This window comes from Rhinolophus sinicus, chromosome 2 (assembly GCF_057876585.1).
Source record: "Rhinolophus sinicus isolate RSI-liver-muscle chromosome 2, RSI-T2T, whole genome shotgun sequence".
In the NCBI taxonomy this organism is placed as follows: Eukaryota; Metazoa; Chordata; class Mammalia; order Chiroptera; family Rhinolophidae; genus Rhinolophus; species Rhinolophus sinicus.
This window is the reverse complement of record NC_142502.1, coordinates 62007051-62032370: the sequence shown is the minus strand read 5'-3', so window position 1 is coordinate 62032370 and position 25320 is coordinate 62007051. Positions and strand designations below refer to the sequence as shown.

Genomic DNA, 25320 nt, shown 5'->3' with positions numbered 1-25320 from the left:
ACAACCTTTGGTCAGAGCAAGGTATGAATAAAGTCACTGGTTTTATTGAGCATCTCAATCTAGTTCTGAAGGCAACTGTTAAAGAGGCGTTCCAAACAGCTTTTGAGCAATGCACAGCCTCCCACAAAGGCTTTCATAGTACACATTAATGCACACATTATTCTTTGTTAAAAGTCAGGTTCACTAAAAGCATTCACCTTTCATATACGTACTTGCAAGTAATAAAACAAAATAGGCTTTTCAGTACTTCTGCCTAGGTTTCTGCTCAAGTAAGTCCAAATATGTGAGGTTTGCTTGTTTACTGATTATGGTCTATAAAAATGGGAGGTCTCCAAATACCAGAAAGTTTATTCATAGCTAAAAATAACAAAAAGATTTCTTATTCTCCTGAAATAGTAAATTTTGTATTTCCATAGTCAAAATAATAAACACTTTTTAAAGGTTTTCTTAAAAATTAGTTGAGAATTTTGATGAAATTAATTTATTTCAGTAGAATAAAAACAATAAGCAGCATGAAAATGTAAAGTGCTACATAAAGCCCCACAATACATAAAATTTTATAGGTTTCAATTGCTTAAACAGTTACAGGTGAAACAGACATATTTTTTTCAAGCATGCTACTTTAACTACCTTGGTGTGTGGGCATGTGTTATATTGGCCAAAGAAAAAGTCACTGAGTTACCTAAATCTGAGGATTGGGGAAAGAAGGAGTCCTAAGCCTTTACCTGGCAGATCATACATCCAGTTGTGACCTTATGCTATAATTAAGGGGTTAAAGTGGGGCTTTACAAATAATAGTTTTCTGAAGAGGCCCAACGGTGGATTGGGGTTTGAGTAAGAACAGCCCCAAAGATCAATTTTGCTTATTAACTCCACAATGGGGGTCAGATTAACAATTTAAGGGTTTTTAAGTAACATGTTAGCTGAAAGGCAAGGAGCAAAAACTATGCCCCTTTCAGATGCTATCAGGTGTTAAAAAAAAAAAAAAATCCCAACACAAACAAGAAAGTGGCCTGTCAGTGTTGGGTGAGGGAAGAGAGGCAAATCAGAAAGAAGGATTTGTACAATGCAAAATCTTCTTGGCTTAATTAATTTGAAAGTATAGGTACACCACATGGAAACATCATACAAGATGACACAGATTCAGAAGCTTGAGTGTGACTAAGGAAGGGGAGAGAAGACTGTTTCTGGCACAAGATTAATCTCAGCATAAGTTAAGAGCACAGGGACTTCCTCTTCTCAGGTGATAATATTACCTGGTTTTCCAGGGTCAGTGGCCTCTTGCTAGGGCACTGATCATTGAACCAGTATTTCTAACACCTTATGTTCCAAATCAAGACTTCAGAATTTTCTCATGGCAATAAAGTTATACAATGGTAACCTATAATTTTCCGGACATATGAGGTCTTCATAAAGTCCTTGGGCTTTTTTACACTTTACCAACTTCAGCTATAGGTAGATATAACAGAAACAATCTGTAAATACTTTTCAAATGCCAATTTATCAAAATTTAAGACAACTATATATTATATAATAGTATACAATATGTTTTTATTTTAGATGCAGACATAACGGACAACTGGCTATCAGATGAACACAGAAATTGTGTCTGATAGTTAATACAACCAAAGTCCCATAGTAGGAGTGAAAATCAAATCTGCCTTTAAAATCATTTTACGAATTGTTTCTATCTTGTCCATAGTTTAAGTTAGTTAAAACCATATAAGGACTTTATGGATACCATCCCCCAAAATATTCAAGATACATTATGGATTAACTTTTGTTGACTGTTCTAGAACCTAAACATTATTTACAACATAGCGTTGTAAAAAAATTAACTTACAAATACACTTTTAGAGCATAACCTGTTTGAAAGCGAGGGACTGCCTGTATTTAAAAATTAAATCATCATTAACAACACTCTCAAGAGTGTCTTCAATAATGCTACTGAACATGCTGAAGGCAGTTTTTCTGTGATTATATGTTCTCACCAGGCATTATGATGGTAAAAATCTCTACTAGAGTTTGTGGAGCTAGCTAGCACTAAGTTATATATTGATTTTGCATTGAAATTTATTTCTTGGGCTTTGATTAGGTGGACAATTCCAAGAAAGGTTTTTCTAATTTCTATTACTGTTGCTTGGACCCTGAGCTTTTCTATTAAAATGGTACATGAAATATTTCAACATTATGAATATTCCAGAAGAATTAAATTTACAGTGATTACAAAGCTAGGCATATATACATCTCAAAAGACATACAATTCAAAGTAGACCAAACATTGAAATCTTAAGATCCTTCCACTTAACTTATGGAATAAAATCAAGTGATTTCCTAGCTTGGGCCTTTCCTTCCTTCCTTAAGGAACAAAGCTCTATGGAGGATTGTTCTTTCTTTTTTTAAAATCTTATGTGCACATTGAAGAGGATAGGGGAATGGCATATCAAAGTGGTTACAAAGCATTATTCTCTCTTCAAGTAACATCCTATAACCAAGATGTAATCTCATTTCCTCATACATGTTTCACTGAAATAGTTAACTTTCATTGAAGAATGTTTAGGACACAAAATATGTCACAGAATGGGTAATCCCAGTATGTTTCCTACGAATAACATTTTGAGTAAGCTATTAGAGGGGTTTTACTTTCCCTTTTCAACACTTATCCTTGTATCATTCTACATAAGTAGACACAGAGTACTCAATAAACGATACTGAGTAACTACTAATACTCACTGAAACTTCAAACACCATCTTTTATCCAAAAATTTAAAAGGGCTATACAGAAAAGTATCACAAATTTACATAAAAGAATCTGAGGCATGAGAAACAAGTGATTTCCCTTGAAGCAGGTCATATAGTGAGACAAGGGACTTGACTTCCAGTCCCTTAAACTAAGCAGGACACAGTCTGACCGTCTGGCTATATTTATACTGAATTTATAAGGATCAAAAAAAGGAATGAAGGGCAAATACAAAATAATTTTTTTGTAAACAATTCTTAGATTATACCCAATGCAGAATGTTTAATGAAGCAGTTGAGTCACAGCTCTTAAGACAAAAAACAATCTTATAACTCAAAGTCAAATATGTACTCATTGGCGAGATATATCCGTCGGAATATGAGAGCTGCCAATGCCAAAGTCAAGATGACAATCAGTACAGCAGATCCGCCATGATCAGTCTGGTTGTCTCTTGGCGGATGGCCCTGGATTACATCTGGTGAAGCAGATGACCTTCTCTGACTCTGCTGCTGGGCCCTGCGCTGTCGAGGACTCATGGAGGTATTCTTAGCTACAGGTTGGACAGGTTGTTGAAGGGACGCTCCCGCGGGGTTTGGGACTCCGTACTAGGAAATTTTAAGAAATTTTGTTTGAAATTGGCAAAGACAACTTGTACGTATACCTGTAATCTATTAAAAAATACAAAGAATCTCAGAGCACTAAATATGACGAAGGGCAAAACTACCAAGAATTATCTGAATGCTGAGACTAATAACTCACCCTTCTGAGTAAACCAACAACACAACTTATTCTGAGTACTCACCAGGTGGAGGAGGAATTTACCAGCAACAAATAAGGACAGGACAGAGTTTACCCATATTCTCCATCGATGACTTTCTGCTCTCCCTCAGCTGCAATCCCAATAGAATCTGCTCAGTGTCTGGGCACCCCGCTTTTTTCAGGAGAGTCAAGGAAGGAAGCTATTTGATTTCCACTTTCTGACAAAAATTTGCTCTTCTAAATGCACCAGTGTGCCTCTCAGGAACAACGTTTCCTTCAATATTATCTTACTACGTCAACATGCTTCCTATGCCTTTCATCACAGAGCATAGGAAATAATTTCAAACCATATGTTCTTCACAGCAAACCAGGCTTATCCCTTCTCACAATTCTTATCAACTGAATTAAATACAAGTCCAGAAGGACCCTTTACTGTGTGTTTGAACTGTGTTACTTTACGTGATGTCAAGAGATCCCTGGGTCTGTGCTGAGAAAAATTAGGAGGTAGCTGTGGAAGACTCGATACCTACCCTGCACTTCTGCACAGGAGTTGCTCCCCATAAGGCACTGGATGTCGACTTTCTATCCTTTAGTGACTGCTTTCAAAGCATAACCACAATGTAGTGCCGAGTGATTAAAAAACTTACACTCTATAGGGAAGAAAGCACTATAAAATATGAATTCCATTTTATTTATATAGATACTTTAATTCTAGCCATAATAACCCAATGGCCTTTAATTCTTTTATTGAAAGCAAATTTATACTGATTATATTAGTGCCAAAACACTTTATTTAAAAAAAAGTTTTGTTCAGAATAACTTTAAAAATTGAGCAAATATAAAACATTTTAAATACTTTCTATTAGAGAAAACTTTAAATATTAAGAAGAATAAAGAATCGAATAATGTAATTCAAATACCTTTTTAAAAAGGTAAGAGAATGGGCTTTGTGGCAGCAACAGCTATAAACATTAGGGAAAAAAACTGCTTATCTAAGTTACCTGCAGAAAAAATTACATTTTAAATCTGACATTCATTTCAGCATTAAAAGGCATAAATAATTTCAATTTCTTAAAACTACCGTCTTTCCCTGAAAATAAGACCTAGCCAGACCATCAGCTCTAATGCGTCTTTTGGAGCAAAAATTAATATATGGTATTATATTATATTATACCCAGTATTATATTATATTATAAATTATATAATATTATATTATACCCAGTCTTATATTACATAAGACCTGGTCTTATAATAAAATAATACCAGGTTGTATATTAATTTTTGCTCCACAAGATGCATTGGAGCTGATGGTCCGGCTAGGTCTTATTTTCGGGGAAACATGGTATCCTTTGGAAGCACTCAAAAGTAGTGACCCATGATACAGCAGTAAAAAAGAACTATTGACACTGAGTTAAAAATAAGTTAGTGCTGATATAAATTAGAATTGCATGAACTTGGATTTCTTCTATACCTGGGACTCCCAGGAACAATCTGATCATTGAAGAAAGAAAACACACCAAAGCTGCAGCATTTTATGTGTCATATTGTCACAGCATCATATAGTGACTTAATAAATACTCACTGAGTTTAACTGAGTTATACCAGCCAATAAAGCAACATTCCATTTGAAATCTCCCATTCCTTCAATTGCTCGGCCAAGATAAAAGTATCTGATAGAGCAAAAGTACTCAAGTCTTATAAAGGGAAATGGGGTCTTAAGGGAAATAAAAAAAACCTGATGGGCCTATCAATCCAGTAACTAGCATAAAAGACTCAGCATAAAGCTTTTATTTTATACATGTTATTTTTTCTATTGGTTTGAGGGGAGAACACTATCCTGTCTCTATACCTGACTAAAACAGAAAGCCTTACTAAAACAGGGATCATTACTAGGGTGGCTTTGCCACTTTGTAAACGAGTGATCCCGAAACAAGTTATTAAACCTAAGATTCAGCTCACACATCTGTACAACCAGGCTAATATCCAATTTAGTAATTGTGAGCGTTAAAAAGAATAATTACATAAATTTTACATAATTATGCATATAAAAATAATTATATAAAGGACACAATTACTTACTAAATGTTAGTTATTAATATTGTTACTATTAATATATTCATTTGGAGGCACTGGATTTAGGTTAAAAAAATTCATGATAGTATTTAGGACAGATTTTCAGATCTTTATTAGTGTGATTATTATATTAATAGTTAGAACAACAATCCCTTAAACATTGACTTTAGATGATATTTTAGTACATGCACTTAATGGAAATATTTATATAGATATACTGCTTTAATTAGGTTCTATATTTCTGATAACTTTTGGATAATATATTATTGATTAAAACCTAGTGCTGTGATATTATAAAATTCAAAAATTTTTCCTATTGAAAACAATCACATCAAGGGAAAACTATAATGACCCCAAGGTATAGACCCTGAGGAACCTAGATTATTTGGAGTTGAAGGACTAACTGGACTAAATTTTAGCAGTTCATATTGAACTGCCAGATGGAGAATCAGGCTGGCTTTAGCATTTTCAAAACGCTTTAAGTTTGATGGTAGGACTTCTAATCTTTGCTGTTTGCCTAAACTTGTCCAAACACATATATCATGAAATGAAGACTTAAGTAACAATAACTGCCATTTCCTTAACTAAGATGAAGCGATCATTTCTGGAAAGGTGGATGTATGGGATGTTTGTACTTTAATTTAAATATTTTTTAAAAAGTAACAGTTGCAAATGAGTCACATATTAATTTTTCTATAGTAATCTGGAATAACCAACATCTGTGAGGGGCTTTTGTGTTTGCTTTTTAATACAAAACGGAATGGCTTATTCAGAACCTCAATCTCTGGAAGAGGGAAAAAAATCTGATAGACTGAAAGAACAGAAAACTACCACCAGTATTTTTCCCCTTTCTACATAGCTAAAAATTCTGCATCAACAAGCAACAGATGGCCTAATGTTATCTGCTGTATTTAGATTTTGGCCAATCTCTCGCCCCCACAAAGCTAAAAAAACAGCTTATCTGGGATATGATGTATAACATCTCAGTAAATTTATATTGCACTTGAATGTAAAGCAGCCACCCCTAGCCAAAACCAGGTTTCAGTTACCTCCATAGTAATCAAATTATATAATCACACTCTGAGATTTGTAAAGTTTAACTCGCAATTGTAGACAATTTATTGCTTGTCGGTGTTTTAACCAGAATTGGTATCTGTGAAAGAATTCTAAGTTTTATGTACTTTAAAATCAAAATGAAAAAAACACTATTCTAATAACATTATTGTTTGCGCTATCTAATTTACTTAAACTTCTTGATTTCTTCAACTATATTCCTAGTGCTAATCTTAAGATTCACTTGTTCAATCAACAAAAATGTACTGACCCCCTACTATAGACAAGGCACTATGCCACGTACTGATCCACAAGGAACTTACATTCTAGGAAGTGAGATAGACAACAGTTAATTATAAAATAAATTACAACTGGAATAAGTATAACTGGAATATGCAACAGGGAGACTTTACACAGATTAAAAATAGACTAAAGACAAATTTATGTACATCACAAATATTAGGAGAGAGTCCTTACTGGTGAAAAAAAAATTACCTCCCACCTCTCTATAATAAGGAGGTTCTATTTCTAAAACAACTATTTATGAAAGAAACGACTAGAATTTTAAAGGTGAAAAGTTAATACATACACTGACTAAAATGAATTCATTATATTCCGCTACAACTCATAAAATTACACAGAGATTATGTAAAAACAATTTAACTCTCAACATGTACTTTTTTCTTTTAACTCCATCTCCAGTCCTCCAAGTACCTCCTTCAGAGCACCTTCTCCCCTGCTTTCCCCAATCAACTTCTCTGCCAGCTCACTCTCTAAATAGAAGAGAGCCACTCAAGACTATTCAGTGCCACTTTACAATAAATTATTCCTGAGTAAAAGGCAAATCTGTATTTGCCCAGCTTCTATTCCAATTTTCCTGACCCTTTAAAATCCTCTATAAACTGGAGGGGGCAGGGAGAGACATGGTTACTCAACCAAACAATCTGTTACCAAAAAGACCCCAAAAGATAGTTCATTTTTTATATACAGAAAGTCAATGTTTTCCCCCATAATCCTAATTATTTAACAACAATTCAGTCACGTTTTCGTAATCAGTCTCTCTGATGACCTAGGCCCACCAATATTTGGACAACAGATCAGGGCACAACTAACAACAGCCATGGCGTTCATTCAGTCTTTCATTCAATAATTACTTATTGGACATACGTGCACGGCAGCTCTGGGCAACAGAACCTTTTGTGATGATGGTCATGGTCGTTATCTGAGCTGCCCAACATGGAAGCCATTAGCCACAGGTGGCTGTGAATCACTTGAAATGTAGCCAGGGGTGACTGAGTAACTGAATTTTTAATTTAACTAAATTCTGAATAATTTAAATATAAATTTTGATAGCTACATGTGGCTAGTATCTACCACATTGGACAGAGCAGGTTTAAGGCAAATCTTTGGCTCCAGGCCTTTATTAAGTCAGTGCCTTAATGCAACTTAACAAGATGGCCGAAGATAGAGGGTCTATTTAGAAAGTGGCTAATGTATGTATATTTTATTTAGACTGTAGCACTATTTTGAAACTAACTTTTCAGAGAAATCATAGAATTAGGGATAATAGGACCTAAAAATTATTTAGTCCAGCCCCATTTAACAAAAAAGAAGGCCCAGAAAATATGAATAACTTGCTTCAGTTAACATTCATTAGAGGGAGAGTTGGGCTAGAATCCAACTGTTAGGAGAACCAAAACATTCCGATATTTCATTTAGGGATCTCCTCCTCCTAATGTAAATAACGATATAGACATACATATATGTAAAAGACAAGAACCATACCGATGTACTGGCCGTAGCACCCTGGAATGTTGTAGGTATATTGTCCTGTAAATCGTTTAGTGAAAAAGAGTGGTTTAAGTCCGAATCAGTGATAGTCTTTCCAGATGAATTGACTTCTGCCTGTAAAAAAAGGTACATCCAAGAGCGGAGTTACAAGAGGAAATATACAGAATAACCTACAACCTACTACTAAATCCCCTCTCTTAGATTTATTTTAATTGCTCCTTTAATATCAATATTAATCAGTTAAGCACTGAGCACTCGTGTCCAACACTACGCGAGCTATTACAGGAAGATGCACAGATAATTCCTGTTCTCAAGATGTTACTTGGTGAGGGACAAAACTAACACCCAACATTCACAATACACAATTCCCAAATCTCTAAAATCTAAAGCTTTTTGTAATTTTCAGGCAAAGCTTGACATATGAGGCTATTAACAGTCTTTATTCTATATTACTGTAAGTATTCCTAGGTTTGCTGATAAAATATTATTAATGGATTTGATTATGGGGTACTGGCCCAGATCCCACTACAGGTGCTAATATATGGTATACATTTGATGTTTTCTAAAATCTAGAATTCTGATGTACAAAACATATCTGGCCCTAAGATTTTCAGAGAAATGATTTTATGTACAATAGGAATCCTCAGAAGGAAGAAAATAATTAACATTTATTATAGTAAGTACCTCCTCTTTCAGGCACAATAAAATATAAGGAAAAAATTTCTCCCAAGAACTGGACCCTGGGAGGACAGACAGGATGTAGAGAGGTAAAGAAGAGGTAAGAGGTAACACGTTGCTTAATGCAGGCTGACTTTTATGGAGCTAATTAAATTCCAGAAGTAATTATATGCTTGGGTAAAATGTATGCAGAAAAAAAGATATAAGGAAGATATGCCAAAATGTTAGCAGCAGTCATTTCTTGCGGATGGGCTCATACATGATTGTGATTTTCTTATTGCTTATCTATATTTTCTATAATAGTTCAAACTTATTAAGCACCAGGGACAGTTCAAACTGCAATACATTTGCATATTATTAAACTCACATAATCCTCATAAGAATCCTAAAAGATAAGTACTGTTATCATTTACAGATGAGAAAAAGGCACAAAGTGGTTAAGTAATATATCTGATGTCCTAGTACTAATAAGCAGCAATGTTGGGGTTTGAACCCTGGCATTGTATACTAGAGTCCAAGCTATTAACCACTATGCTAAATAATGCCTTTGTGAATGTATATAATTAGTTTGTAATTTAAAAATTGTTTGTAAAAACCTTATGGCAACAGAACTATATTGCTTTATTTTCTATCCAGAATTTGAAAGTAAAAGGGCTACATAATTAGAATTTATTTATCAGTTTAGAGTACCTTAAAACTAATTTGTCTAGCCAGTTCCTTGGCTTCTTGGTCAGCCTTGCTCGAATCACTTCCAGATTTTAAAGGCAGCAGGACATCCTTCATGGCGCAGCCGCATCCCTCACAACAGAAATCTTGCGATCTGGTAGGAAATAATGTTTTTGATGGGTATAAACCAAATACTTGAATGTTATTTAATTCAAGACATTCGAATAATGAATGACTAACTTTAAAGGGATACAGGATAATTCCATATCACATTCATCTACATGTATATTAGACAATTATGGCAATAATTATTCTGAGATAAATACACAAGTTAGGTTGGTATAAAAAATTCATGCCAATTATATCTCAATTTTTTAAATCAAAAATTAAAAATAAAATCCGAGTTTCGATTCCATTATTTCCCCAATATACTATCTAAAGAAAAATAAGCTTTAGATTCATATGACAAAATATATAAACTATCTAACTACACTGTCCTCAAGGTCATACATAATGAGCCTATGTTAAGCCTGTGAAAACAGTCCATTATAAAGCTCAAATATTTTTAGCAGGAACATATAAAACAGCAAAGAAGCCAATTAAAAATAGAATTTACAGATATTTCCAGGGGGAAAAAAACTCACAAATCCTATTCATCTAAATAGCAGTACAATTGGAAAGACAGAATATTCGTGGAAAATCCAAACACTCTGAAATTTATCACTAATTATATTAAGTAGATAAGATAATCTGTTGACTAGACTTTCCTAAGATTTATTTGTTTTTCCACGTTTTCATTTTCTCCTTTGAGTTCCAAAATAGCCTAAAGTGCCCTAAAGCTCACAAGAGTGCTGAGGATTTGTATGACTGAAAGTAAATAACGTATAATATGTGAAAATGTATATTGCTAAATTCCTGACCTTTTAAAAAAATTGTTTATTGTACTTCTAGTTCAACATAATAAAAGCCTCGGTCTTGAAGGACATGCTATTTAAATGTATTAAGTATCTTCATATAAACAAAATGTATGTAAAAGTAGTATTTAAGTATTTATTGATGAATATTTTTTGTTTCACCAGAAGCAACATTGCTATCTATATCCTTCTGATAATCAGTTGTATCTAAATTATCTGCTTTTAAAATGTATCCACTGTTAACTGAGAAGTCAGATGAAACTTAAAGAATATTTAGTTTGAATATACTAGTTTATCCACAAAGATAGTAAGCTACCATAATTAAATACAAAATCAGGTTTTTAAAAAGCCTCTAACACAGACTAAGAACCTAGAATAAATACAAACTAAGAACCTAGAACCTCATACATTGAGATTCTAGAACAAAAAAAAACAAACAAAAAAAACACAAGTTCTTTCTTTTATTTATTTTTTCACTTGTACATGAAATGGACTGAATAAAAGTATCAAGATAGAAAGCCAATATAACAATCAAAACAAATGCTGTGTATTCAAAGTACATATTATAATTTGTGAATAGTAGCTGCAAGTAAGGTATATCCTCAGAACTTGGGAATAAGGTTTAAAAGAAAAGCTGTTAATGAAACCAGGGAATCTACCAAATCTTACAGACACTAAAATTTATTTGATTTAACAAACATCTGTAGATGGCCTAATTTAATTCATATAATATGAAGGGTGGTAGGCGGCTGAGTCCAGAACAGGAAAGTGATCAAAATCAAGAATTTATCTTAGCACTCACTACTCAAAGGAGAAGATACGCTGAATCTAATGACTAATCTGGATTATATAGACAGAATGCACCTGGAAAATACTGAGAAGGCAATAACATTAGGAAACCACAAATTTTTAAAAGAAAATCTCCTTTCCTTTACTCCAGATCATTTATTGAGCACGTGCTATGAGTCAGATACTGCAGATACAAAGATGGATAAGTGGGTTCCCTCCTTGCCCTCAAGGAGTTTTTCATCTTGTGGAAAGCAACATATAAATAATTGTTCTAGTTCTTTTTCATCTGTAAAACTGCCCAAGTGGAGACCAATGACCAGTAATGTTTTCTAAAAGAAGATTATCTCCCACTGTAGGTTGATTCTTATCAACTACTTTCCAAAACTAGATAGCATGAAATCAATTCTTTAGACTCTAGTCACCCCTGGATAAAAATGGTACAACTGAATTTCTAAAATAGCAAAACTAAGACTAGGTCCTGTAGTCAAGGCAACTCAAGAAGTAAGAGACAGAGCCTATCTCCTAATAGTCATTATCCAGAATAGTATTTGGATCTTAACAAAGAATGAAATGCAAAACTTACTTTTTGGCAAGTGCTCTTCTTTCCTCAGGTGTGTAATCTAGAGAACCTATGGCTCCCTCTCCTTTTGTTGGCATAAACCCAATGATGGCTAATAATGCTGTTCTTACTGAAATAAAAAGTAAACATCAATCTAAATTGCTTTGTAAAAGCAACTGGGTTTACTCTGGAAAGAGAAAAAAAGACTCAGGCTTTCACTGAAGAGGTACAGGTAGGAGGGTTGTAGTAAAACAAGGACCAAATTCTAAATAAGGGAAAACATTTTTATTATTTATTCAATATCAAATTATTTATCGAAAACAGCTTCAATCTCAAGAGGGTATTAGACTTCATAATTATGAATTGACTAAAGTTATATAAGATTTATATTCACTTTAAATTAATACTCACTACTCCATGAAGGCTGCCAAGTTTCAGGATGATGTCCTGAGATGCTCAAACAGATTTTCTTGCCTACTTCAAATCGTCCATTAGCCTTAGGAATAAATAAGGCATTTAAAAGTTATATGTGTTTAATAGTTTATATTTCATAAGTATATATTTTACATACGAATAATTTTGGAAGATAATTTTAAAAGAATGCAATCTCTAAGGGGACATAGATTTTTGGCCTCTTATAAACACTCCACAAATATTTGTTGGATTCTCAATGAATAATAAAAGCTGTTTTTAGAAGTTGTTGAACCTTTTTGAAACTGAGTTACACAACTGAAATCTCAGTAATTGACATATAAGATGCCTGATGTCCTCCTCAGTGCTAGGCTCTGCAACAGATCTAAAAAAGAAGACATGCAGAGACTAGGCTATAAGCTAAGGACTTGGTATCACCTAACTAGCTATCTGTGAGGAAGGTTCAGAGGTGGGAGTGATTTTCAGAAGGATGATGCAATTTTATAAGATAGGAACACAGAGGAGGAAGATCAGTGATAATGATTTCAGTTTGGGACATGAATCTATTTATTTTCTTGGTAGAAGATGATGTCCAGCAGGCAGGTAGAAATATAGACCAGCTGATGTCAAAAGAAGATACTCATTTTTGGTGCTTCACTTTGCAGAGGTGATCATTGAAGCTATTTCAGAGAAATAAGAGAAAACAGTTGAAGTATGAACTTGTAAAACATCCATACTTAGGGGAAGAGTAAGGAAGAAGCAGCACAAAGTTAGAATATAAGCTTCACATGGGCAGATAATTGGGCTTACTCTTTGCCACACCCATAGACTGAATGACATGTGTTTAATCAATATTTGTTAAATGAAGGTTGGAGAGAGAGGAAAGTTTTCAAAAGAGAGGACGTGAACCAGAAAGAGCAAATAGTGAAAATCAGCCACTGTGCAAAATATGACCATACCATTGATTAACTCTTAAAATATTTCTGTACTTGTTGGTGAATGGCTGCTGCCCAACTCTCCCCCACCAGTTTATCCCGTGCACCGGCCCCTCCCCCTGGACCACTTGGCTCTCCCCAGGCTCCAGCAACTAAAAGATGTGACTCCTAACACAGTAGGGTCCCTCCAGGACCCTGCTCTAGCCCTACTGCCAGCTTAACAATTCTAAACATCACCTAATATTTGCTCAGCAGCTTCTACATGTGAGGAACTTTATAGTGTGATTATATTTACCATACACAACTCTTGACAGATGAGAAAACTAAACTTCAAAGAGATTATGTAACCTGTGCGTGGTGTAATGGAAATAGCACTGGCCAGAATCCAGGTCTAGTGGCTCTAACACGAACGCTCTTTCTGCTACACCAAATATAGGTAAAAGCAGCATTAATTTGGCATTTATTGGTGAATGCCTTTTGTTTCACCATTTGCTACCCCATGAGTGTCAGATGTGTAACCTAGATGCAAATGGAATGAAGACTGAGCAGAGGCAGTGGGATTTCTCCAACTGGTCTTTGAGATTTATGTGGTGAGCATGTGTGGAAACCAGACTGCAGCAGGCCAAACCAGAGTAAGGAGCCTTGAAGGTTATCAAAGAGAAAAACGGGACAGCAGCAGAAAGTGGTAAGCAGAGATACAGAAAGGTTTTTGTGTTTTATTTTTGCTTTTCTCAAGGTTGGGGATAATTACAAACACTTGTAAATTAAAGGAAATGAGGAAAGGAAAGCTTAACAATAAGAGAGGAAGTTACTGATGGAACATGTCCTAGGAAAGAGAAAACTGGATCAATAGTTTTCCTTCACATGGAGATAAACACACGTAAAAACAGAGAGAAATTCTAAAACATAAATAGTAGTACTATAGCTAATATTTACTGAGGAGTCTATGTCACTTCTTATTCTAAGAGCTGTACATAAAAATGAGGAAAATGAAGAACAGAGTGTAAGAAAAGTGAGAAGTTGAAGGAATGATGTGATTAAGAAAGAGGTACAATAACGTCAACTACCCTTTACTGAATACTTACCATGTGCCAGAGACTGTGCCTAGAGTGCACACATTAATTCACGGAATTCTAACCACCACACTATGCTAATTATACACTCCTTAGCATCAATCATTCCTATAAATTATTTTCTGGGGAAAAAAATTATAGTACCATGCCTGGTTCCCAAAGGCAAAATTATAACATGTCCCACTTTATTTCTTAATGTAAATCAGTATGTTGACCATAGTTGGTAGCCACCATGACAAGTTAAATCACAAGCATTCCAAAAAGCCAAGAATTCTTACCGTTAGGAGAATAATGCTTGGTGGTTTCATGGGATATTCTGGTGGCAGTACTATTCGTCCATGATAAACTCCTCCATCAAAATCAGAATCTGGGGGCCCTCTAACTGTGAAGTGCCACTCAAAAAGGTTATCCTGAACAAAAACAATAACCAACAAGGAACCAATAACATTAAAATGTTTGATCATTTTTATCAATTATTAGAAATATTATTGGGTGAGAAAAATTAAACGTTTTATATTATTGATAGAACAGTTTCTAATGCACAAAATGTCTCAAGTTTAAAAGTTACAGATAAAAGCTATTTAATCTAACTTTCATATCGCAAAAGCGAAATCTTTTTTAAAGAAATATATTTAAAAGTGAGTGTTGTTATGTGTTCATAAATAAGATTATAGGTTTACTTAAGCTAGAAATTAGTCCTTGAATACTAATTAGTGATAATTATTATACAGTTGATCCTTGAACATCATGGGTTTTAAATGTGTGGTCCACTTATATATATAGATTTTTTTCAATAAATACTACAGTACTATAAATGTATTTTCTCTTCCTTAGGATTTTAATAACATTTTCTTTTCTCTAGCTTACTTTATTGTAAGAATACAGTATATAATACATATAACATACAAAATATGTGTTAATTGATTACTGATGATATCAGGAAGGCTTCTGGTCAATAGTAGGATATTAGTAGTTAAGTTTTTGGGGAGTCAAATGTATACCTAGATTTCAACTGTGCAGAGGTTGGTGCCCCAGCCCGTGTTCAAGGGTCAACTGTGTAAACAAATAACTAATATAAATTTGGATTATTTTAACAAACTTAAAATTATCCCTCATAGAAACCTAAGAGCTTATTTATAAATGGTCAGTAATATTAATACATATGCTATCAAAATCATCTTACAGTTAACAAGTATTTTACAATTTGCAAAGTACTTGCACATAGATTATTATATTTTATTCTCACTATTACCATGGAAACCAGACTGAGTACATTTAAAGGCCCTCCTTTTATAGATGAGAAGACTGAAGAGAGAGATGTCTGTACAAAAAGCCCAGACTAGCTGCAGAGACCACTCAAGGGGCTAGGTCTTCCAAACTGTAAAAGAGTATTGGGTTCTTTCCACTTCCCCCGCTTCCCTCATGTTCAAGACCTAAAATCAGTTGAGCATCTGAAACCCATTTTATAGAGATCAGAAATCTGCTTCTTCTAAAATGTCTGATTTTGAATGGCTAATGAAGTACGTACTCAGGAAACACAGGGAGTAAAATATATTAATCAAACAAATCTGTAAGGTTCAAAGCAATGAAGAAACAATTTTAAGGAATTTATTTAAAATATTAAAATCTATATGTAGAAGATGGAGACAGAAACTAACCTCTAAAGGCTGTGCATGGTAATGATCTGTTGGATCTTTCAATTCTGCCGCTTCTTTCATTAAACGTTTAACAGCTAAAATAAAATTCATAAGATAGAGACATTTCAAATACACTTTTCCAAGTGATTGGCACAGACTTACAAACCTAATGAAAAAGTTTCTACTTTAACAGAACATGTATAGAGGACTGGTTCAACTGAGTATACAGTAATGGTTTAATTATGGGATAATAGTAATAATTGGAGGGGAAGGGGAAAGAAATGGTAGCTAGGCATCAGAAGAGTTATACACATACATTATATTAAATATACAGGGAAGTCTCATAAAGACACTATTTTTATTTAATAAGTACTTATATATACTTCCTATGTGGTTGCACTCAAACATTAACTCATATAATCCTCAAAACTACGCTATGAGACAGGATCTATTTTTATCCCCATTTTCCAGACAAAGAAACTTGTCCAAGGTCACACAACTAGAAAATGACAGATCTGGGGTTCCAACACATGCAATCCAACTCTACCTTGCTAAAATGGCTATATTAACAAAAACGTGCCCTCTGGAACTCATGCTCATGAAGTCACCCCTGCCTATATTTTCAACCTCTTGAGACGTTACACCCACTTGCATTAATTTAATGGGACTGTCCCCAGAAGTCACTGAATCTCCATAGCCCTAGTTGATGTCCTTTTTGAAATGATTCTTCATCTTAATTAAAATCTCCAATCCACTGACCTACAACTTTCTTTACCCCACCCATCCCGATATTCATTTTCCTTCTATATCCACACTCTGGGCTTTAGTTCATCTTTCCATCTTCTTAGTGTCTATACCCAAAGAGATGAGCATTACTGAAGGGGGCAAAAGAGTCACAGAGACAGGAACACTGATGACACTGTAGTTATTATCAACAACTGCCACTGAACACAATGCCACCCAATGTTCCTACGAGTATATTTCTCTAGTAAGCCCACTGGCCCACTCTCCAACTAGCACCCTAACACTACCTCATACCTATTAACTCACTTATCTCTCTTCTCTTCCACCTTTTCAGTTAATGGCATAGCCTTCTGTTTTCATGATAAATGACCCTCAGCAGCCTGTCACAATCTACAATGCTACCTGTACCTGTACCCTTTTTCCTTCCCTATTGACTCTCAAAGGGCAATCCTTTGATCCCAGCCCCTCCTATCTCAAGCTTTAGGTACAAGCTTTAAGTCAGGGTACTGGTTTAGGATAGCAAAGCCAGAACAAAAACAAAACAAAACAGGTAGCCCAAGACTCCACAAAACTCTGAAAACCAACTGATATTGGTGCTATAAGCCAGGAATGTACCTAACCTGAAGACCAGCCTGAAAAGAGGTCAGGGACTGACATCTGAACGACAGACCGTAGGAATTATGAAGGTAGCTATGAAGATGCAGAGGAAACAATAAAAGTAAAATGTGTGGAGGCATAGGGTCAAAAGTTATGGGGAGACAGGTTAACTGAGAAGCAGCTCCCACGCAATCACACAATTCAGGACTTTTGTATCAAATTTCATTTTAATCAAGGGGTAAAAATGAAGGTAAAAATGAAGTTCTTAAGTGACTATCCTATTCCGTAAGTCTTAATATTCTTTTCCATCCCCTTCTCTGCACTAAGCCCCTGTAGGCAGAGACTTTGTTCCCTTGATCATCAATTATCACTGAGCTCACACGAGTATACTAGATGCTCATACTAGTTACAACCAAGATAAAATATAGTTTTGGTTATCAAGAAGCTTCCAGTCTTGGGGGGGAGGAAGTCAATACAAAACAGCATGATAGACGCTATATTAGAAACATTTGCATATTGAGACACTCTCCACCTCAAGTTCTAAACATTAGGCTTTGTTCAATTCTTGAACACACTCCGCTTCTCTCTACTCCAGACTTGCTTCCTACAAACTGGTTCCTCGGCTTGCAATGCTGCTCCCACCCCCACCGTATCATCTGCTGGCTCCGACCAGACCTTTAAGTAACTTCCTCAGGAAGGTGTTCCTGACACCTTCCCTTGTCCACCCTCAGAGGAGTGACTAGAGATTCCCATCTGGACAGATAAAAATCCCTGAGGAATTCTGGGAGGGGAGGGGAGACCAGGAATGCTCTAGAAGTTATTACAATGCTCAGTTAGGTTTGGAAGCCACTGCCCTAGATACTAGGTTGAGTTCCCTTACTATAATCCCTCATAAGACTGTCTCTTAGCAGTTGTACAATTCATCTCACTTGTAATTACTTAACACGTCTTTCCTGCTCAACAACCTACTACACTGCAGTCTCCTGCACATAGTAAGCACTCAAATATTAGTTGAATTGAATTTTACTATATTCCCTCAACAAATCTCTTTTCAAGCATCTGATTAAAGGCAATGGTTTTCCAACTTATTTGACAATAAGAGAAAATCCTTTGTTCAAAGAAAAAGTGAGAACCTCAATATGTAAAACAGGTAACAGCTGTTTTGGTTGAAGAAGCTACCATGGAAGGGCCGTCGGGCTATTTCCACCTATTTTAGCTGAGGGGCCCATGGAATAAGGCAGCATATAAAAATATCATTCTTATAAATTAATATATTATTAGATATAAGTAAAATCATGAAAGCTGTTAGGAAGTTAATTAGTTTGGCTGCTGTCAGCAATCAAAGATGCCAAGGAGATTGGTTTTCCTGCCGTCCTCATTCCTAGCTGAATAATGACTAAGCCTAAGAGGTCAGATTTTGTCATTCCATACCCTTATCACATTTTCTCTGCCTCTTCACTCAGCTCAATTCAATAGAAGAGAAAAAGTAAACACCCAATAGCACCTGGAGATATAGGAAAGGGTCAGAAATGCTACAGAAACAATTTAAAAGAACAATCATTGGTTCAACAACTAAACGTGTTGATTTTATTAGTTCATAGGTCACAGAGGCACATAACCATGTGAGAACTAAAGCCACATAACCAAACAGAAGATGACATTAGTCTAATGTCTTCATAATCTGTTTTTTATTTTTCTGGAATAATATACATTATGAATGCCTTAGTGTAAACGAACATGGGCTCTAGGATTAGAGCTGCAGTAAAACGCTAGCTCTGATTCCTTAGCCTAAATCCTTGAACTAGTCACTAATCTTACTCTGCCTCAATGATTACGTCTGTCAAATGGAAGTCAATAATTTGTTCACATTGTCTCCTTTCCTTTTCAACTCTCCCTCTTCCCCTGGTCACAAGTTATTAGGGTCAGAAATGGATTGGGATATAAGGCCCTCTCAGTGATTCTCCCTGACTCAAAATCAGGCCTTGAGCATATGTAGTTGGCCATATGGCATGGCATTCCTGGCTCCCAAGGAGAAATACCACTGCTATGGGATAGTCAAGATTCAAAGTACTGACTGGCAACTAGGGCAAGATCATGGTCTGCCACTGCTGATATGCCATCTCTTGCTACCACACGGCTAGAGAGAAAACTTTTTCCCCTGTCAGCTCCTCTCTTATCTCTTTGCAAGGTTATTTAATGGAATTCTCCTACCACGGTGAGATGACACGTGCCAGGGAAGGGGGTGGGGAGCTCCTGCATGCCCGCTCTTGTTCTTCCTTTTCATGGAAGCCACGTGATCTCTCTGGGTCCAAGCTCTAGGTTCTACAGACCTAGGCATTAGCATTCTGCACATGCCCAGGCTAGCCCACTGGGCTCGTACACCGGGGTTTGGAGACAGAGCTCCAGCTACGGGGATCTTTTACACGTGACTGTCTCTCATGGATGTATTTCTTTTGGAAAGCAAATATCTTGATATCATCAATCTCTAAAGCATGGGTAAAATGCAGGAGGCAGGTATATGGAGGACCTGAACCCAATGTCATGCTCCCTTAGTAAAGGCACTTAAGCAAATGTTTAAAGACTAACGTTTCTGCCCATAAAGACCCTGGAAAGGTATCCATTCAAAAGAACATTCAGAGAATATCTGAGCAATGGAGATCGAAGAATGACCAAAACCTGCTTCTTGCCTTCAAAATACTCACAGTGAGAGAGAAAGACATGAGAACAATCACAATACAATGACGAAGTATATACAAATATAGGGACTGCCTTAGCCTGCCTGCAGGAGTTGAACAAGACTGAGCCTTAAAGAAGCTTGAAGAGTTAATAGGAATTTCAGATGGATTAAAGGGAAGGCATTCCAAGCAGAGGGTCCAACACAACAGGGACCAAAACATAGGTGAGAAGCGCTCCATCTGGGGAGTCACGCAGGCAAAATGGACAGTTGGTGAAAATGCAAAGGAGCACAGGAGTGGTAGAAAATGAGGCTGACGAGGAAGGCAAGGATCGAATCATGAGCAGCCCAGTAGGCCAAGCTAAACGGTTTACTTTGAACTTTATCCACAACCATGAGGAAGCTACTGAAAACGTCTCAATTTAAGGAGTGATCTAATCATGCTTTGTTTTGTTTTAATTGACCTGGTAACAATAGTGACTGATTATACCGGGGGTGCCAAAAAAATGTATACAAGTGGATACTTTGGTCAAGGTTGCTCAAGCAGTAGTTCGCCATAATCAGAAGTGTCTGGAAGCTGATGGTAACCACTTTGAGCACCTCTTGTAATTGCAAAAGTCAAATGTGATTTGTCTTCATCTTCTGTTATCCGAATATACTATCCACTTAGCAGTGACCCTTAACCAGTTATCTGTATTGTCTTAATTGTCCCATGCATACCTCTAAGGCAACTCCACATGAGATAGAGAGAAAAAGGATTGTATCTCTTATCTTACATTGTGCAGTGTTTTTAACTACTTCCTTTTACATGTACGTTACTCCCAAAATATCACAGGACTGAACAACAAAACAAAGAAAGCAAGCATTTTCACTATGCCTCCTAACTTTTCAATAAGTCCCATATCACATTTAATTCACCTTCTCCATGAACTCAAAATGATCCACGCAATAACAAAAAAAGATTTTTTTAAAATTCTGTTTTAGAACAGTAACACCATCTTTGAGGAACTGAAACCAAAAAGAGGAAGCAATTTATTACAGCTAGAAGCATATTGACCAAAACTCAGCCTGCCTGCAGTAGGTCATATACTTCAGAAACATACAAAATTCTGGAGAATATTAAACATTTATCATAATCTCAGGTATAATAACCTGTAAAATTCAAGAATGTCCTGACAATCTCCACTCTAAATTGTACTATTACATTTGCATTATCTCTGGTATCCTAAGGAACTTGGTACCAAGTGACCAAGGAGTCACCATACATTTTTACCCCCGTTTTACTTAAATCTACCACAATCTAAATAATTTAGCCATTCTACCATCTAACCTTAAAGTTAAGTTTTTCCTTCTCTTTCTCTTTAATTTTTCCCCCCTGGCATTCTTAAGAGATCGGCTGGAGGGGGAAAGTTGTGAACCCACTGAAATTGAATTGTATAAATGTATTTTTAAATAGACCATAGCATTTAGCAGATTCTTACAGGAATTTATGGCCCCCTCAAATTTTATGACCCATTCTACATACTTGTTCATTTAACATTTCTTAGCCTGACAGCACTCAAGTTAACAAACTCTGTTCAATCAATAGCCTCAGGCTCTTCTGGAGTCTTTGCATATTCTTAAGTATTTAAAAAAAAACCAAAGATTCACAATGTCAACTCTTTCCATAAGGAAAGATTCCTACTGAGAAGCTGCTTCTTTGGAAGAAAAAAATAAGCAGCGAGAGTTGGTCAAACCATCTCTAATATTTTAGGATTATCATTTAGAACAAAACTGTGGAGTTTCTCCCTCCTGACAAATTTATCAAGGTACAGATAGAATAAATACCATTTATAGAACACTGTGATTCATTTCAAGTCTGCCTTCATCTGAGAGCTGATTACTTTTCCTGCATCTTTATAATGCACTAGAAAAGAATTTGAGGCTAGGATTGTTTGGGCTGCTTCTGTGAATGAAACAGGGACATTAAATACAGGAAAAGAAGTCTCTATGACTAAATATATATATATATATATATATATATATATATATATATATATACATACATATGTATAGATATACATATATATGTGTATATATATATAAAATACACACACATATATTATGTATATAATATATAGTATACACATAATATATATAATATATAGTCAGATTAGTCAGTATGGCAAAAAATCAGGTTAGTGCTAAAGTACACGACTCAACTAGTTTCCTTAGCTCTCTGGCTAACCGGTTTAGTACAGAACATTTCATTTATGTCTGTAATTCTATTAGCTCCAAATGCTGCAAATGGGATATTTAAACAACTAAATCCTCAAAGGCGGGCGAGTCAAGCAGCTAATGAGTCCAGTGGCAGCTTCAGAGAAGGGATAACGACGGCGTTCAGGATGCAGTCCGGCCAGGGGCTGTTAACTATTACCCACGGACATCATCACCTTTGCACCTGTTCTTGGGGATGCGTTTATAACCCAGCTTACGCGATGCACAGGAGGGAAAGGAGAGCCCGGGTGCCGCGGAGCGCTGCCCAGTGCCCAGACTTAGCGGACTGTGCCCGCCCGGCCGCCGTGCCCTGCGGCCTGCACCAGCCCTGCAGGCGGCGGTCTCGCGTAGAGCGCGACACCGGCAATGGAGCCGCGAGGCGCGGCGGACGCGAGGGGACCGCAGCGCCGGCCCCGGAGTCCAGGGTCACTCCAGTCCACTCTGACAGTGCTGCCCACCGCCTCCAGCCCTGCTCACCGGGACTCTTCAGGTTGTAGCGCGTCTCCATGGCTGGTCGCTGTCCCGGCTCCGGCCGCCCTACCCGCCGCCGTCTCCTCTCCACGCCGCTGGTGCCCGGGTCTCAGAGCGGTTCGGGGCGACTGCGCCAGGCAGAGGGAGCTTCCGCAGACGCCGCCCAGCCCGGGGCCGGACTGTGGACCAGGTGGTGAGGGTGCGGGCGAGGCGCGGGCTTCGCGATGGCGCCGCCTTTTCCGCTGATCCCCCGCCTCCCTAAGGGCCTGGCAGGCGCCGGCGCCGGCCGGGGCGTCGCTGAAGCGGGCGGCAGGGCTCGAGGTCAGCCTTCTCTATTGGCCCCCGGCCCAACCCCGCCGGGCCGCCGGGCCTGCGTCACCGCCCTCGCCCAGGTTTTGTGAAGTTGGTCTGACGTGGCAGTCGCTTCGTGGAGGTGGGTCAGCGCAGCCTGCGGTCACTCTGCTGCTGCCGTGGCCCCACGAAGCCCGCTCCCGGGGCTGCAACAGCGGCGGCGCCCTCCTCTTCCTCTCGCCCCAGACCCCGGGAGGCCGATCTTCCGCTGGGCCCTTCCGGGGTCCCCAGGCACTTGCGGGTGTACCGAGGCTCCGCGTGGCTGGAAGCGGACCTGACCCTACCTGCTGCGGGTGTGGTCCCGGACCCCAGCCCTGGAGCGGTCCGGGGGAAGCCCGGGGCTCCCGCTGCAAAGCTGTCCTGCAGCCCGGCCACCTGCGAGCTGCCCCTAGGTGTCTGCGAAATGCTTTTTTTTAGATTCAGTAGTTTGGGGTGGAAACAGTTAAGTAGTGAAAGGAAATTCCGATGATAAGGGAAATTGAGTCGAATTTTCATAACATTTTTTTTCCCAGATAATGTACTTAGGTGCCAGACACGTTTAAGTATTGTGAGGAATTTAAAAAAATTTTAAACTTGTCAAAAAATGAAACTAAGAAATTACATTGAATTGGGGGGAAAGTATACAAATATGAAAGGTTGAACCTCAAAGGACACACTTCATGGTTCATTGTGGAAAGAGTGAGATCGTGGAAAAGGGGACTATGGGTTCTGAAGTTTTAAAAGAGGAACAAGGATTTAGGAAAAGAAGGAGAGAGGGATTGGAATGGTGGGGAGGTTGAAGAGGGAAGGAAAGCTAGGTGGGATGAAGACAGTTAATCAGGTTGGGCACATTTTATTTTGTTATATAAAGATAGAAAACTTTGGTTTTGAAGGATAGCAGAACATCCACCCCCAAAATATGCCTCTTTGGCACAAGGATTATTTGGAGAAACAAGGCACAGGAGAGGAGAATATTTGAAAACAGAGAAGTTATGCTTTTGTAAGGAAAATTTACATTTGTAAAGGAAGTATCTTTATATCTTCTTCTGTGTACTTGGAAGAGAAAGTTGACTCTATGAGGTGGGACAATTAAGTTTAGCAACTCATCCTAGAAAAAGTGCCACATATGTCATTGCTGAATATCACTATGGTCACCTTTGAAGTACTCCCCTTGGGAAGCTATGCACCAATGCCAGTGCCTAGTCCACCCTTCAAAGTAGTTTTAGAACTCTTTTTCTGGAATGGCCATCAGAGCTGTTGTCGTATTCCCTTTGATGTCTTGAATGTCATCAAAATGTCTTCCTTTCAGTATTTCCTTTATCTTCAGGTAAAGAAAGAAGTCACTGGAGGCCAGATCAGGTGAGCAGGGATGGTGTTCCAATACAGTTATTTGTTTACTGGCTAAAAACTTCCTCACAGACAGTGCCCTGTGAGCTGGTGCATTGTCGTGATGCAAGAGCCAAGAACTGTTGGCGAAAAGTTCAGATCGTTTTCCTCTAACTTTTTCACGCAGCCTTTTCAGCACTTCCAAATAGTAAACTTGGTTAACTATTTGTCCAGATGATACAAATTCATAATGAATAATCCCTCTGACATCAAAAAAGGTTAGCAACATGGTTTTGACTCTTGGTTTGGACTGACAGAACTGTTTTGGTCATCTATCATTGGCTGACTTCCATTGTGCACTTTGACGCTTTGTTTCAGGGTCATGTTGGTACACCCATGTTTCATCACCAGTGATAACACAGCCCAAAACATTGTCCTGCCTCTCCAAAGGACTTGGCAAACTTCGACTCTCCTTTGCTTTTGTTCATCGGGGAGCTCCTTTGGAACCATTTTTACACACACCTTTCTCATGCCAACATTTTCAGTTAAGATTTTTCTGTTTATCAATTCTTACTTGGTCTGCTAAGCTTCTCTCAGTCAGCAGATGATTTTGACGTACAGTTCGACAACTATTTTCATCAATTCTGCTCATCACTGGCCGCCCTGACCTCTTTTCATCAGTGACACATTCTCTTCCCTCAGAATAATGTTTAATCCATTTGTAATCCATTTGTACACTGCCTTTTTCTTCATGGCATTATCCCCATAAACTTGGACTAACATCCCTGATTTCACTTCTACTCTTGCCAAATTTAACAAGAAATTTAACGTTTGTTCATTGCTC

The 25320-nt window shown here is 37.3% G+C and overlaps 1 protein-coding gene across 1 annotated transcript; it reads right to left on the bottom strand.

Annotated features, from left to right (window-relative positions):
- Positions 1-22: 22 nt before the first annotated feature.
- On the bottom strand, positions 23-23590 carry UBE2J1 (ubiquitin conjugating enzyme E2 J1). The gene is made up of 8 exons (XM_019743281.3): positions 22827-23590; positions 16100-16173; positions 14720-14851; positions 12434-12518; positions 12047-12152; positions 9785-9914; positions 8411-8530; positions 23-3345 (listed from the first exon to the last, which is right to left on the bottom strand). The coding sequence occupies exons 1-8, from the start codon at positions 22855-22857 to the stop codon at positions 3067-3069; spliced, it is 957 nt and encodes a 318-aa protein (XP_019598840.2). The 5' UTR covers positions 22858-23590; the 3' UTR covers positions 23-3066.
- Between the last annotated feature and the right edge of the window lie 1730 nt (positions 23591-25320).

Excerpts from the sequence above, each read along its gene's own strand:
- UBE2J1 (XM_019743281.3), bottom strand. The coding sequence starts at position 22,857 with ATGGAGACGCGCTACAACCTGAAGAGTCCCG. Across the intron at positions 9,915-12,046 it reads AGAAGAGCACTTGCCAAAAA|ATCGCAAGATTTCTGTTGTG; the intron begins GTAAGTTTTGCA and ends ATTTCCTACCAG. Across the intron at positions 8,531-9,784 it reads CTAGACAAATTAGTTTTAAG|GCAGAAGTCAATTCATCTGG; the intron begins GTACTCTAAACT and ends CTTTTTTTACAG.